This window comes from Python bivittatus, unplaced genomic scaffold (assembly GCF_059951505.1).
Source record: "Python bivittatus isolate LINGU-HERP-01145 unplaced genomic scaffold, Pbiv_v1 ctg000480_np1212, whole genome shotgun sequence".
Taxonomy (NCBI): domain Eukaryota; kingdom Metazoa; phylum Chordata; class Lepidosauria; order Squamata; family Pythonidae; genus Python; species Python bivittatus.
In genome coordinates this window covers 69,751,234-69,767,765 of record NW_028277075.1, presented here as the reverse complement: position 1 = coordinate 69,767,765, position 16,532 = coordinate 69,751,234, and the positions used below count along the sequence as shown (strand labels likewise).

Below are 16,532 nucleotides of genomic sequence, written 5' to 3'. Positions count from 1 at the left end.
TAGTGACTAGTGAGTATCTGCCTAGAAAATTTCTGTTTGTTTCAAATATGCAATTTAAGCTACATATGGCAGAGATATGAATAGAAATTTAAGAACACAAGTAATTCTGAGCAGACCATTTTCAAGAGTAGTTTTAACAGCAGATCTTGGAAAAAATGGGCACAGAAGAGAAAAGAAAAAAAGAAAAGAAGAGAAAAAAGAGAAAGTTTTAGGAAGAAACAGTATGAGTCCTGTAAATGTATTTGACAATACAGTAATCTCCCAGCTGAATGAATGGAAGTGGATATAAGAGAAAAATATGAGTAAGCTGCTTAGAACAGAGTGAAAATAATTATGTTGCAAAATGCAACAGAAGGATGTGAAGTTAACGCTAATGGGAAATATAAAGAATGCTTTGTGGAATGATGAAGTGAAAGAAAGAGTGGATAAGAAGACATGCGTGTGAGACAGTTACAAAAATGAGGATGAGAGAAAGCTACTCTATAATGTACATAGAAAAAATAACTGCAAAGCATACAGTCAAAAGAGAATACAGAATAGTTCAGAATAAAAGAAGCTGACAAAATGCAAAATGATTTTGATTGGAAAAAATTGTTTTGGAAACTGGTGAAAACAATTAAAAAGGACCCTCCAGCAGAGTGAATGGAATTAAAGATTAAATGATTTGGGATAAAACTGAAGCAAAAGAATGTTAGAGATCCCTAGGGGAATGAAAATGGTATGTCAAAGAAGGAAAAATGAAACAAATGCTATATATGTAAATATCCAATCAATAAAAAATGGATGAAAACGAAGTCATACATCCTGTGACAATGTTGAAAAATGGTGCATGGCATAACTGAAGAACGTTGATAAATGTTTTGCTTATGTGACTTTTTAACATATGCGTGAAGATTGTATCCATGCCTTTGTACAATGAGAAAGGTCAAAAGAAGGTACCTGGGAAGGCATTTGACAGAATTCGAACTGAAAAGGCCTCAGAGGCGACAACAAACAACACCTGGGAAGGCGAATCTGAATGCTGAGCAGGGGATATGTGGCTCGGAAATTTTCTGTTCAGCAGGTCACTGAAAATTGTATGAGTACGAGAGAGAAATGCATTGCCTGTTTATGGATTTAGAGCAGTGTTGTCCAAACTTGGCCACTTTAAGATGAGTGGACTTCAACTCCCAGAATTCCCCAGCCAGCCACTCATCTTAAAGTGGCCAAGTTTGGACAACACTGATTTAGAGAAAGGGAATAGGATTGAAATTATGAAACATTCTGGAAACTATGGGGTTGATTTTTTAAATAAGTGAAGAATAACTAAGATAAACAAAACAAAAACAAAAAAGAATGGGTCAGTCACTGTACAGTAAAAAAAAAAAAACGACACATGTTCCAGTGATTAAAGTAAACTGAGTACAAATGAAGAAGTAAAAGAAACTAGGAGGGGGGAAAAAAGCTCCTTTCAGTGAAAAATTAATTCAATCCTTAAATGTATCATTAAATGTAGAAACATATTGCTTCATCTTATGTTAGAATATAAAGATATTTCAAACACTGATAAAGAATATGCATTTTGAATCCATTCATTAACATCAGGAGAATAAATTTCCTTCCATTTACATAGAATTATTCTTTTTGCCAAGCCCCAGACTTGATAAACTGAAGCTCATCATAAACGTCAAATTCCAGTTTTTAGGAGCATAATTCCACATCACATTTACACTTTTAACTATTATAGTTTTCCCAGGACTATCCCATTTTTTTACATTTACATTTTTTTTACATTTCTTAAAACTTAGATCCCCTGATTTTCCAAAACTGGATATTCCCACTCCTCATTTCACATTTCTATGAAATGTGCAGTTGAAGATTGATTGCTGAAAGTGATAAGAGATGATGGAAATAAAGTATGTGGGGAATAAATGGAATGTCTAGCAAATGGCTCACCATTGAGCAGAGAGTGAGGCAAGGATGTTTAATGTATTGATGGACAAATATATAAGGAACGTCTGTGGTGACTGTGAAAGTATGTGTGTCAGCAATGTGAATATACAGATACCTTGTATGCAGATAATTTTGTGTTGCTGACTGAAAACCTAAATGGCTTGCAGTGAATTTTAGATAGATGTACGACACAGTGAGAAGTATGGATCTGAAAATTAATATATCAAAGACCAACGGAATTATGTTTGTCAAGAAAATACAAGGACCAACTGCAAAGTATATATAATTGTTGGGAAATTAGATCAAGTAGTGGAATCTGTGTACCTTGACAAAATGTTTAAATATAGAAAGATGGAGAAATTGTAAGATTTATAAAAACTGTAAGGCCCATAGCTAGCCTAAAAGTATAGCTATGAGCTATGGGAGGAATAGCAGCCAAAGAATTGGGGGGCACTGCTCTCTGCATTAACTAGTCTGCAGACAAGTTTTAAGTCAATGTTGTAAACTTTGATTAAAACTGTATTTTTGCAGCTGTAATTAATTTATTCTCCTTGCGAATCGCAGTTGCATTGAATTATCTTGAATCAATTAATAAAAAAGAAAAAAGATACCAAACACAGAATCAATACATAACCCTAATATTCAGTTTGCATAATGATTTGTTGGTTCTATAGTTAACTGAGAGATAATATTGTGGCTCATCAATTTTTTTCAAGAAACTATGCCTCTTGAAATAAAATACCTTTTAAGAGTCACCAGAGTTGAAGGCTTATTGATTGATTGATTATGTGCTGTAAAGTCACTTTTGACTCTTAGCAGCCATATAGATAGAACTTCTCCAGCTCTTCAGTCCCTGGCCCTTTGTCTTCCACCAGTGCACCCATCACCACTATAATCAAGTCCATCCACCTTGCTGCTGGTCATCCTTTTCTATATCCTTCCATCTTTCCCAGCATTATATAAACTTCTCAAGAAAGCTGTGTCTTCACATAATGTGTCCAAAATATAATAATTTGAGCCTGGCCATTTGTGTCTTGAGTGAGAATTCTGAATTGAATTGTTGTATGATCCATTTGTTTATTTTCTTAGCTATTATCTATAGTCAGGAGTCTTCTCCAACACCAAAGTTCAAAAGTGCCAATATTCTTTCCATTCTGTTTCTTCAGACTCCAACTTTTGTATCCATAGAATGTCACAGGGAAAGCCAATGCCTAGTGATTCTGATCATTGTAAATATAGACATATCACAACATTTGAATATCTTTTCCAATGCTTTCATTGCTTTCCTACTAACTGCTAATCTATGGTATATTTCTTGACTGCTGATTCTTTAATGTTGACAGTTGATCCTAAAAGGCAGAAACCATCCACCACTTCAGAATCTTCATTGTCAATTCTAAAGCTAGCTGTTGTCCCTGCTGTCATTAATTTGATTTTCTTTACATTTAATTTTAGGCCCATTTTTTCACTTGTTCCCTGATTTTCTTTACTACAGCTGGCACGTTATTTGCATTTTCAGCTATCAGAGTAGTGTCAACAGTAGGTTAATGACATTTCTTCCTCCAATTTTAAATCATGCTCACCTTCCTTCAGTCCAGCTTCCCTCAGTATCTATTCAGCATATTGTTTGAATGAATAAGGAAAAAGTATACAGCCTTGTCTCACTCCTTTACCTGTTTTGCTATGCTGGAGTATGGTTTCCTGTCCCATGTATAGGTTTCTCATGAGGACTAAGAAGTGTTCTGGGATATCCATCTTTTCACACCTTGATATGGCCTATGCAATCAATGGCCTTTCTGTAATCAATGAAGTACATATTGACTTCTTTCTGATATTCTTTGGCTTCCTCAATTATCCAGCGTGCATTAGCAATAATGTCTCTTGCTCCTCAAATTTTCCTAAAATGTGTTGGATGAATCTAAGCATTATTCTGCTAGCATGTGAAATTAAGGATATAATACAATAGTTTGTGCACTCTGTTAAGTCTCCTTTCTGGTACTGATATGTAGATTGACCTCTTCCAATCTATTGTCCACTGTGTTGTTCTCCAGATTTGCTGGCATAGCTTGATTAGCACCTTTACTGATTCTTCTTCTGTTGCTTGCCATATTTCTGTAGATATTCCATTAATTCCTGTAGTCTTTTGACTTGGTAATGACCCAAGTGCTGATCTAGCTTCACCTTCTAATTCTAGAGCTTCTTATAAGTAAAAAATATTTTCTAAAGTATCATGTATATTGAGATCTCTGCTGTACAGAATTTCAATATATCCCTTCCATCTTTATTTGATCTTTCTTGAAACAGTATTTGTTCTTTGGTGTCCTTTGTGTACCAGTTCAAGGTTTGAACTTTCTGTGTTTGGAGATCTTTTGGAAGACTTTCCTTGCTTCTTTGTGTCCGTTTTCATCTTTGATGTCTTTACAGATGTCATTTAATACTGGTTCTTGTCTCTTCTAACAGCTTACATTCTTTGTTAAAATCCTTCCTGAGATGGTTGTCTTTCTCGGCTTTGACTTCTCTTCTCTTTGTTTAGCTCTACCATTTGATCTGACATCCCCTTTGCTTTCTTCTGTTTCTTGATCATTGGTAGTCTCATTTGAAACTTGTATCTATGGTGGCCTATCTTTAAAAAGAGATTTAGTCAAGTGATGTTGTGCCCTTAGATTTTGTAATTTTTTATGCTGGTCAGGAGTGTGTGTTAAAATTTCACAGAGAATGGATTAAGTGACGCACACAGCAAACAACAACAAAACATTAACAAGTGGAACTGTACCAGAGGAAGTCCCTCTGCTGGATGGTTCTTCTTCTCCATCAAAAATCAGAATTAAATTAAAATCCAATCATTTCTTTGCCCCCAAGCTAAAGAACATTAACTTCTAAGATTAAAGTGCCTTCTATAATGTCTTGTATCCACCTTCTTTTGCCTTCCCCCACCTACCAGAAAACAAAATAAATAGACAAAAATCCCATCCTCCCCCTCCCAGAAACATAAGAGGGATTAATTTATATTAAAAAATACTTCTGCTGCTGCCTTAGCTCTTGATTCTTTTTTGTGGCTCCCAGCTGAAAAAAAAAGATGAAAATGAAAATTGTAATCCTCATTTAGGAACCCTCAAACACAATTTATTTATATTCAATTGCTTCCTCTATTGCCTTAACTCGTCCTCTTTCTTCTTCCCCCTCCCTCTCATTATACTCAAGAGAATAAAGACAAAATCACTACTTTTAAATTTGTTAAAATCACTACTACTCCAATAAAGCAGAGCACAGCAACATGAGAAAAATCAGTTTTTCTAACATAAATGGGCATTTTGAAATAAACATGAACTCTCAAGCACATATTTCTATGGTTGAATGTATTCTCTGAGTTTGTAGTGTCCTATTTTGTAGTCATTAAGTATGTCTTATTCCAAAAATACTGTCCTACATTTCATGCAATGCACTGCCACCTCAGCCATATTTGGTAGACGACATACAATATAAAGTATAAATTCAATATGCCCTTCCAACTTGTAGATATAATTAAAAATAGGCATTGGCCAGTTGAATTACTTGTTCTCTTCTTTTTATTAACCTCCCTCCCACTTTTTAACAAGGCAAAGGCATTTGACTAAATTAAACTTAACGAGGCATCTATAAAGGCAGCCATTGCTAGAGGCTGTTAAATGACAGACTGGAAGATGTATAATTCAAGCTGGGTATTAACTATAGTGCCTCCACAACCTCAGCTCTGGGTGATGAGTAATTAATACATAATCAAGAGTGACATTTGGGGGATGGGAATGAAGCCCTGGAGGGGCAATGTAAGACAGCTGTGAGGTTACAGCAAGGATGGACATATGGGAGAGGCTAGGCTGTGGATGCAGGCGACAGAAATGTTCCGTTTTGTGGTGCGGCACGCAGCGGGAGCCAGTAAACATAATTATAAAGTTAAAACCCTAGCAAACTTCTGCTATAATCAGTAAGGCCAACTTAGCCACCTTGCAGATACATAGATGTCTAAGCAGGCTGCTTTCTCTCTCTGCTTCTCTCTGCTATTTCTGTCAGGCCTTTCCGAGTCAAACAGATTGGAAAATCAAGCATGATGCTTGATAGCAGACTGACCCTTTCTCCCTGAATCTCCCTGTAGAGAATCAACAGTCCAATTTTGGAATGTTCTGCTTACATGGGAATCAATCACTGTATTTCTTATGCCAAAGTGAGGAAAATATATCAGATTCAGATATTTATTAGAACTGATCATACCTGCTGATCTTTGTGACAGACTAAGCTGCTTCACAAGTTCTGAAGTTGGAAATAATCTCTTTTGCTGCTGAATGTTTGACAAAGTTGACTTCTAGATCTCCTTTATCACTGACCAGTGATAAGTCCATCTTTTGAAATAATCAAATTGATCCCCAGACGGTATTATTGATCCTCCTTTATGGTGCTGTTTCCTTCTGATGTAATTTCTGAGCTTTTGAGATGGGTTGTCACCACATTTCAACCCCCCCCCATCCCCCCTATCTGTGACCTACAAATTGAATTCTTTAAAACAAGAGGAGGAAGGGAGGCCTAAACTAAAGCTTGAGCAAAGCTCAGGAGACGTTTGCTGTTCACATGTTGTCAGACCTTAATCTTGGCAGTCATGTTCTGAACTAATTTAAATAAGGAAGATGAAGTGGGAGGGGGAAAACATCTGACATGGAAGTAGCATCCCAAACCACCACTTGGCAAAGGCTGCTCTTCATTCTGGCTGAGTTACATCCAAACAGCTTGATGCTGTCAAAACAGATTGTATGTTACTGGGGAGGTGTCCCTATTGGTACAAAATCTATAATCCTGCATAGCCTAGGACCAAATTAATGATAGCTGCACTAATAACTGATCTTTAGATAATTTGGCAAGGAACCGTCTCATGCTAATTTAGAGTCAATCATGAACTACTGTGCCAATATTATACCCACATCTGTTTCATGAAGGCAGAAGTCAAGCAAGTTTACAAAACTATGGACTGGACAATATCAGTTACTTGCTGCAGTATGATTCAAGATGTACTGGATTAATCTGGACTTATAGTCCATCAGTCCAATTTATAGTCTGGAACTTATAGCTTTCCCCAGTCTGGTACTCCTCAGATATCTTGGACTATAACTCCCAAAATTTCCAGTCAGCAGAATGATTGGTCACACTGGGTGGACAATTCTGAGTAGTAATTCAAAGTATCTAGAGGACAACAAAATGGGAAAAATTGGGACAGGTGGAAGAAAATGTTGATGTTATATGTTCTACTTTCCATATCTCACAATGTTTCCATTTCTTTTGCGTTCCACATTTTTCTATTAAGTGCTTCAAAAAGGCATTTTTCCTCTCTCCAAATGAGATTTTCTTCACTCACAGTGTCAAGACTTGATAGTTGAGGCAATAGATCTTTGAGTTAAGAAGCAGGCAAGCACCCAGGCAGGAAGGAATGCAGATAAACAGGCAAAATATTAAATCAGTTGTGTGAATGCCCAGTAGGCAATTTCCCTGACTGAGCTAATAGATCATAATCAGGAGCTTTATAGCAGTGTTTTTCAACCTTGGCAACCTTAAGATGTGGGGACTTCAACTCCCAGAATTCTTTAGCCAGTGTGCTGGGGAATTCCAGGAGTTGAGGTCCACACATCTTAAAGTTGCCAAGGTGAAAAAACACTGCTTTGAAGATTCAGGAGAAGGTGAACCTTCTTGGTTTTTGGAGCCCTTCCTCACCAGCCAAACTTAACAAAACCCAGTCACTGCTGGTCTAGTTATCTGTAGTCTTGTTCCTACTTTATAGCACCGGGGACTGGCTAAATCAAATGTGTGTTGTCTGCTAAGGCAGTGCAGATCTTTGAAGAATATGCTTTGCTTTTTGTAAGTTGAGCAAAGTGCCCCTTTTGAAGCAAAACTAAAAAGCAAAGTGGAGTCCCACTTCTAAACTGCAAAAGGGAGTGGGTGGATTGCTTTGCTGAATACCCACAGAGCACATGTTTAGCACATGCACAGAAAACAGAAGCTCCTGATATTGAAACAAGCCACTCATCAAAACCGACTGCCTCTGCTCTGCCTCGAACTTTCTCAAGGCTGATCACCACTCCTCCAGAGGACTTTATCACACTGTGTGGTTGATTGGTGAGCAAGTCAAAATTCTTCACTGAGGCAGGTTCTGGGCAACACATGGGGGAGGTGGTATATATTGAAGGTGGGGATTGGCTGAAGAACAACCAGGGGCACATACTTCCCACATTTCTTTTTTGTAAGATATGCTCTTTGTGTCAGTGTCATCTGGGCATGAGAATCTACCAATTAAAATCAAAGTTGATCTGGCACATGAATCTAACTCTCTCAAAAGTCAGATTGCAAAGAGGCAAAGTTACCATGTTTTTTCCCATCATGGTTCTATGTTGAATAGGAAAAAAAATTGGTTAATTTGTAATAGTTAAACCAGTGGGATTGCATTATTTAAACCATGGCCTAAGGATGAGAGGGGGATGCAGTGGCACAGAGGCTTAATAACGCTGAAAGTTGCCGGCCAGAAACGGTCGACGCTTCAGCGGTTCGAGTCCAGCCTTCGCATTAACAGGGTGAGCTCCTGTTTCCTCCCCAGTTCCTGTCAACCCAACAGTTCGAAAACTCACGTGAGTAGATACAGTAAACGGGGACTCTCACTCCGGTGGGAGGAAAAAAGCTGGTGGCGCCTTGCAGAAGGAGTCGGGAGCAGTTGCCGGTAAGCGCAAAAAACCGTGCACGCCCAAAAAGGGCGCAAAGCAATGGAAACCCCGCCTCCTGCGCTCGCCAGCTGGGCTCTGCTCTAGGAAGGAGGCTCTGGCAAACCACTTCCAAAACACCTTGCCTTGAAAACTGCAAGGACTCGTCCAAGCAGTCACTGCAGAGTCGGTAACGACTGAGCGCAGATTAAAAAAAAAAAAGGATGAGAGAAGATTGGTGTCAAGAGACCAAAAAGGTAACACTGGGATTTTCAGGCAATTCTGGTGAAGCTGTAAATCTCTTCTGAGGAAAACCTCTTAGACATATCTGACTGAAGTGATTCTTCTTGTTCTTTAAATAATAGCTGTGGGAATTTGTTATATATGAAATTGGCACAGATTATTTCTATTTATTTCTTTATCCAATTTATATAGCCCCCCATCTCATCGAGTGAGTCTGGGCAGTGAACAGAATTAAAATAAAATAAAAACAATAAAAACATTATAAAAATTAAAATACAGGCAGCCAAGAAATCACTAACACAACCAAGAAGTGGGTCCCTGCACACACTTGGAGCCCCAGGCCCAGGCCCAGAACCAGATCCTGAAGTCATTTTGTTAAAGTTTGAAAGGACTCACTGACATAAGTGCCTCCTGTCCCGAATCTTTCAGGAGATTCAACATTATATACAAAGGAAGAATGGGTGGTGAAGTTGATGGAGTTAACCGAGATGGCGAAATTGACAGCTTTGCTTAGAGAAAAAACACTGATTAACTTTAATGCCAGTTGGGAGCTCCCTTTGGATGTTTTTGCAGGAAACAGAAAAAAATGAAATTATGATATATGGATTTAATGATTAGTTAAATTAATAGATTAAACAAAATATGTATGTCAAGATGTAGTTTTAGAGTAAGAGGTTATTATATGATTCATTTATATCTGCTGTATAAGAGGTCAGAAGTTATTCTTTTGTATTTCTTTTTTCCTCTTCTTTTTTTCTATTTTCTACCACTTTTGCTTTCTTTCTTTCTTTCTTGCTTGCTTGCTTGCTTTTCTTGCTTTCTACTCTTCTTCTTGATTATTAGTTCTTGTTTGCTTTTATCCTTTTGCTTTTTAAAATTTAATACAGTTCTTTTTTAAAAAGTCCCTCCTGTTCCTATTTTATTTATTTGCCCTCTGCATGAACGTCCTATGGGAACGGCATTGGCCAGGTCCATGGCTTTGGATGTGTGCAGCATATGGCTTACATACTCTTCCACATGAGTTCCCCTTTGGAGATTACAATAAGAGTCCAAAAGGTAGAACTGTGCAAGAACAGTATACCCAGTTACCAGCACCTGTCCTGAGATTAAAGCCCATCTGTTATAATCCAATAATGATAAATTAAGTGCAACTGGAAATTCCTGAGCTCTATTCATTGCAACTGAGCAGATGCATCTTTCACACTGAGCCCTGCTACAGCCCTCCCCGCTTTCAATCAAACCCATTCTGTGTTTTCTCCCCATTGCCCTTGTCGTCCCTGCATTCCAAACACATGGAGGATTTGCAGAGAGACCACCTTTGGCAAGTCCTGTAAACATGTTAACCCAGCAAATCCTGAGCAGAAAATAGTATTCCATGGGCTTCTAAAAACAAGCTGAGAGGGAGGGATGCAGCAGGTAGTCTCCCACATACTGGAGTGTGAGCGGTATCTGACACTGAGGCACACAAGAGAGAAAAATGGGATGATGAGGAGACAACAGAGCCTCTCACAGCTTGTAATATGTTACCACTGCTTTGCACTGGCCATTGTACAATAGATAGAGGTGTGTTCCGGAGCAGGTGGATCGAACATGTATAGGGTTCAACCTGTCAACCTTCCAGCTTAGCCCTCCCCCATATATTTCTGTAGTACTGATAGAGTTCCATTAGAGGGCAGCATTTCAAAACTTCCTGGGATTTTGTGCAGAGGACTAGAGGCTAAAGTTAGAATTAAAACTATATTTTTGCGGGCTTTTGCGACACTTTTTGCGGGCATGCTGTGTTTTCTGATTTATCTGGTTAAAAGCACCAGATCAAAAGTCACTGCATGTGCAGTCCAGTGGAAATGATACTACAAAAAAGGAAATCATTAAGGAGGGAGGATTGTGCTGAATTGATTTTACTCAGTAGAGCTGAAGGATCTTCAGAAATTGCCAAAAGATATTCCAGCTTTAAAAAGTGCCCATCTTTTTCAGCTAGCGCCCAGATGGTTTCTGCTGAGTTTTATGACAGGGAATTAGTCAAACTAAGGACACGATGAATCAGATGACACAAATGTGGAAACAGCTGGTTCAAAAATAATGCATAGAATTTTATAATCTCAACAATCTTCACTGAAATTCACCCCATCAGAAGAAAAGGGAACACGTTCATTGTAGAGGAAAAACAACAGCTGAATCATGCAGTTCTGAAAAAAAGAACAACGTAAAAGTATCAAGGCCTTGTTCTTTGTATCTTGTTACACTCTGCTTCTCCTGGAAGGAGTCCTCTGTAGCATCTTGATCTCCAGTATCATTTCAGAAGGGTTTTATTTTTGTTTCTTCCTCCAGCCTCTGAATGCTGTTATCTCATTCGGCTGTATTTTTCAGCTTCTCTGAGCTGCCACCAAGACTAGGACCATATCGACAGCTTCTTGACGAGCGAAACCACAAGTGAGTGAGGGATGTTGCTATATGGAAATTAGTTACAACGTCAGGAGAATGAACTACACAGCATGCTGGGGATTTTTCTTTGCCCAACTCTGAAGATCTTTGTTTGTAATATACACTCAAGAGAAATGGATTTGGTGGTGGTGTTCGTTATGGCCCTTTCCCTAATGGCTGTCAGAAAAGGTACCTCTTCCTTCTTGCTTAGTTCTGTGTCTTCATTCCTCTCCTTTCAAGCGTTCTGTTTCTTTCTTAGCTTTTTCTCAAGGAGCTTTGGATGAGGCCTCTGCTCAAAGTCAGTGTGTCTCTTCATTTAATATTCAAACCTCCTCCTTCTTTGGGGTCTTGCCTTTTGTGATAAAGTTGCAATTTCTACTGACTTGTTGGTATCAGCAACACTTTGTGGTAGAACCTGAAGCTCAGAGGTGCTGCTTCTCCATTTTCTTTGTTCTGCTCAAGATAGAAGTACTCTGATGTGATCCCCGCATTGCATGGAAGGGTTCCTGATTAACCCCTTGCCAAAAGAGATGGGAAGAGACTCTTTACTCATTTCATCTGCAGTTCTTAAATGGCCCTCAAATAGCTACAGAAGTGAAACTGAAAAAGCAATTCAGGTAAATGATAGATGACAAGTCCCTTAATCATCAATATTATTTCACTGCTCAGAATCCAAACATCATGTCAAATGTTCATCTTGTATCCAGAAGACAAGAAACATGTTAGGAAAAGTGGAAGAAGAAGCAGGCTACATTCTTAGGAAAGATAATACGTAAAGAGGGGTATCAGGGAGCCCCTGATCACATTATCCCAGTGCAGATGCAGGGACCTCTTAAGGAGCTGCGTAACAACGTAAAAGGAACTCTAATGGTTTGGGGCAAGGATCTTTCTAATCCAGGACCATGGCCAACAAACTATTTCTGGAAAGTGCACAAGCAGAGGATCTCAGCAATGATTCTTCTCCTCACCCACCACCACACTCCCAGTTTGCTCCTATCTAGCTGCTGATAGTTTTATTCTCTACTATGTGTTTGTTCAATCCCCCTTTAAAAGCTATTTAAATTTTTTGGAGACAGTAAATTCCTTAAGGGACCATTTTCTTTTGTCCTGAATCTGTTGCCAGCCAATTTTGATAGGCGATTCTTAAATGATAACAGAAAAAGCAAACATTTAATTCAATCATGGACTTAATTTTATAATATTCCACCATGTGTGTCTCCTCCACTCCCACAGTGATCATTTTTCCAAACGACAAAAACACTGTATAGTCAAAAAATGCTGCTCTAAGCATTCAATCCCTTGTTCTCTTTCTCAATTATTTCATTTTCATCCTTTTCTGAATACTCAAAAGCATGGGATCTGTTGGCCATCTTTGCTGTTTTGCACTGAACTGTCCCAGATTTCTCTTTCCTGATAGTTCAGATGAGAGAGAGAGAGAGAGAGAGAGAGATCTGATAGGAATGAAATTAGGAATTTCATTTTTGGCCCAATTTGCTTCACTTCACTGTGGTTATTTTATTTTTCACAGTTGGGGAAAAAACCTTGTAGAGGTTCCATCATCTGATAGAATTTTCAAAATTTCAGTGTATTTTCTACCAAATTCTCACAAAATAAACAGAATTCTCACAAACAAAGCAGATTTTGGGGTCCTCCAAGAATTTGTATTAGGACTAGTGCTATTATCTGGAATAGCATTTGATAACTGGTACAGGGCGAATCTTAAAGTGTTGAATGAAGTTGTCTTCGGCCATTGGTTTTCATGATTGTGAAAGTTGTTACTACATGCACATTTTTTTTTTTTTTTTTGCTGGTGAGGAAAAAGCATTTGGGGAGAAATACTCCATTTGTTCACAGCAGTCTAAGTGTTAGTCATCGATCTGGGTGTTGTTTGCTTCCTTTGGAGGCTGAACTCCATTGTATTGGGCTGATCTATTAAAGCTTATTGCTAGTCCCTTTGGAGGCCTAATGAAACATGACAAATAAATTTTCAAAGCAATTGGCCATACTTTCCCAGCTTCTTTTGTAGATGCCGATAGGAAGCAGAGATTTTAAAGGTCTGAATACCGAAGTTGGTTGTGCTCCTAATACAAAGGAAGCAGTCCAGAGCAAAAGGAGTGAACTTGGCAGCACTGTGTTGCACCTTTCAGCTGCTCTTTTAAAAATCAGGTTGTGCATCTTGCACAAGAACCAAGTACCTTTCGCCTTCTTCTGAACGCATTACCTGAAAAGGTATTTGCTGGATATAATTCTGTAGTGAGGAGAACTGCCATCAGTTTTTAATTCACTAAGGTCTGTGGGCAAGGCTTCGGTGTTTTTAAAAGGGCTGCATCTTTCGTAAATGGCCAAATGAGAGGTTGATGTAGTTTATTACCTTTTCTGTCCTTGTACTGTACAGCTGACATCTTTTAAAAGTGAACCAACCAGCAAATGAGGGATCTGGATAACTGCTGAATTTCGGGAGGAAATGACATTTTGCTCCCCTCCACCCCCTGCTTCTCAGTCAAAAGCAAGCCCATCTTTCCGTTCCCATTTATAAAATGGAGGAAATTGCCCATTGGTGCCAGCCATTGCTAATAACGGGTGAAGGGGGAATAATTCCAATCGGAGACTTGTGGTGTGTGCACAGAGTCCCAGTCTGGCACAGCCTCTCTGCCCATGTCAGCTTTAATTTTCATAACTAGCTATGCAAGTACAAAACCATGCATCATTTATAATTTGGTCCTGCTGTACTTTATTTTATAGGAGGAGAATTTTTTTTCTTAGTTAATTTGTTATTAGAGGTCAGTACAGCTGATCACCTCAGCCCGGCGGCCATGTGTGCTTCACAACTGCTCTGTAATCCATCAAATCCTTGTTAAGCTTCCATAGCAATAATCCAACGAACAGCATTTAAAAAGAGTATAATCAATATGCTTCCATTTTAGCAGAATTAATGCTACCCATAGTCCTCAGAGTCCATTCTGAATGGCTTGTTAAAAATTGACAGAAGATGAGTCAACCTTCTGCATTTCAGCTTTGATCCATTTTGTAAACTTCAGATGCAAAAGGATCTAAAGAACTTTGCAAGATTTATCTGGACTGAAGTCACAGAAAAGATGGGACAGAAAATATAAAATTTTTAATTCTAACATGGATAACAACAATAAGTTGTTGGAAAATGAGTCCGTTTTTGAGTACATAATTATTATGAATTTCTTTAGTCTCTAGGACTATAATTGCAGTTTAATCCATCAATATAGAACTGATGTTACTTAAAAAATATGGTTGCTTGAGTTTATTATTCATTCCCTTTTATCAATGCTTTTTTGTTGTTTCTCCATCATTATTTTTTTAAAAAAATATTTAAATAATCACTATACAAATGGTTGCAATACAGCCTTTTTGCATTGGTTTATATATTATTTTATTCTTCCTCAATTATTGTTAAATAGAAATAGTAAGCAAGATTTAATGACACTAGTTCCTGCTGAGCTTCATATTTGTGCCCCTCTCTGCTGAGCATCTAAACAAACTGATCCTCTCTTTGAATCATCTCCTGCTTCTTTCAGATAAGTCTAAAGAGATATCAAGAAGGATTTTAATGATTATTTGTGCATTTGAATCTTGTTCCTGGAGCTATAGTCAAAATCATTCACTCTCTCAAGCCATTGAAGCCTTTTTTGCATGACGATAGATAGATAGATAGATAGATAGATAGATAGATAGATAGATAGATAGATAGATAGATAGATAGATAGACAGACAGACAGACAGACAGACCGACCGACCGACCGACCGACAGACCATTGGGAGAGATGATCAGGACCAAGACTGTTCCTTACTTGGAGATGTGTTTTTCTGGCATCAAAGATGACTCCTTCCCTTCACCCTGCAATGGGATTCAAATCCTGATCCACCCTCCCTCCCACACCCTCATATTGGCCATTTAACACTTTGGAAAAAATCAGAACTCCAAAATACATCCATGCATTCACATTTTGTTCAGTTTGGTCACCAATGAAATGGTCCACAAATATGAAACAGGCCTTGCCAATGACCAAATATGTACACCTTGCAAACTGTTACAAAAGTCTGAATTCAGTTCTTCTTAGCCAGCAGGGAATAAATCTTTTTCTTATCAGTTTGTCAGTTTATACAATTGAATTGAAGGCCACAGCAGGCACACATAAACTTCCCACATGGGACAGGTCCTATTTAAATGCACTTTCCATATGTGCTGGCCCATTTGTGTCTTATTGTAAAATAATAGTGAAAAATAGTTATTGGAGGCCTGGAAGAATGTGCCACTGATATGCTGGCAATGCTCACAGTTGGTTAAATACCTCTGCTTGTGGAAAATTGCTATGTTGCCATGTTTTACTCTTTGTCATGTTCAGAAACTGGTACAATGGGTACTTGAACCTGGTGTCAACTCTGGTAACATAGCCATGTCATCCCCTGTGTCTTAGGGTGACTTTTTGACTTAGAGAACCCAGGACAGGTTGCATTAATCACCTAGTCCAAGATGTCACTGCAACCACCTGCCCTACCTGCAAGTGTTATGGATTAATGATCTCAGAAGCGAATTTGGGTAAGCTGCTTCAGACTGCAGATAAGAAATCATATTTTTGAAAGCTTCTGTCTCTAAAAATAGAACACCTGTCCCTCCCAATCTCTCTTCAAACAGAAAATAAGCCACATGGGAAGAAATCTGGAATTGAATATTATTCTGATTGTTAATTTGTTTATCTGATACATGGTTCTTGGAGCATTAGAAAATGGTATCCATCCTATCTACAGACTGAAATGACCCAAGATATTCCTACCTCCCCATTTTTCTGTCTTTGTAACAAAGGAGTTGCATTATTCTACTAAAATGGGTAGGGATTTGTGGCTATTTATAGGTATAAACGAAAATAGTTCCTTAATATTTATTCCTTCTAAGTTTCCTATCCTATAGTTACAACTCACTTGACTGGTAAAGCTCTGCCATTTCATTATCAGCTCAAGGTTAGACCTGAGGTTTTACAATTTTTGTATGTTGCATGAAAATCTCATTCTTCTAAACTGTGAATGGAAAATTCCAGCTAGGAGGGCACATGAGAAAATATTGATGTTCCCAGAAATTGTGCCTTCTGGCCGGTCTGTAGTGATCCAGTGAAACGAGATTCTTGGGCCAGCTGAATAGTCTAGTGCTAGGAATGTATCATGAGAGGAACAGCTTGCAAACAATTATAGTCAGGGTAAGGC

At 38.3% G+C, this 16,532-nt stretch overlaps 1 protein-coding gene across 1 annotated transcript in view; it reads left to right on the top strand.

The window, feature by feature from the left end:
* The first annotated feature begins 11,289 nt into the window (after nucleotides 1-11,289).
* CD6 (CD6 molecule) overlaps nucleotides 11,290-16,532 on the top strand; it is a 41,631-nt gene continuing 36,388 nt past the window's right edge. Inside the window, exon 1 of the mRNA XM_088145142.1 lies at nucleotides 11,290-11,492. Coding sequence (XP_088001268.1) covers nucleotides 11,375-11,492 — 118 coding nt within the window. The 5' untranslated portion in view covers nucleotides 11,290-11,374. The remainder of the gene's footprint in view (nucleotides 11,493-16,532) is intronic.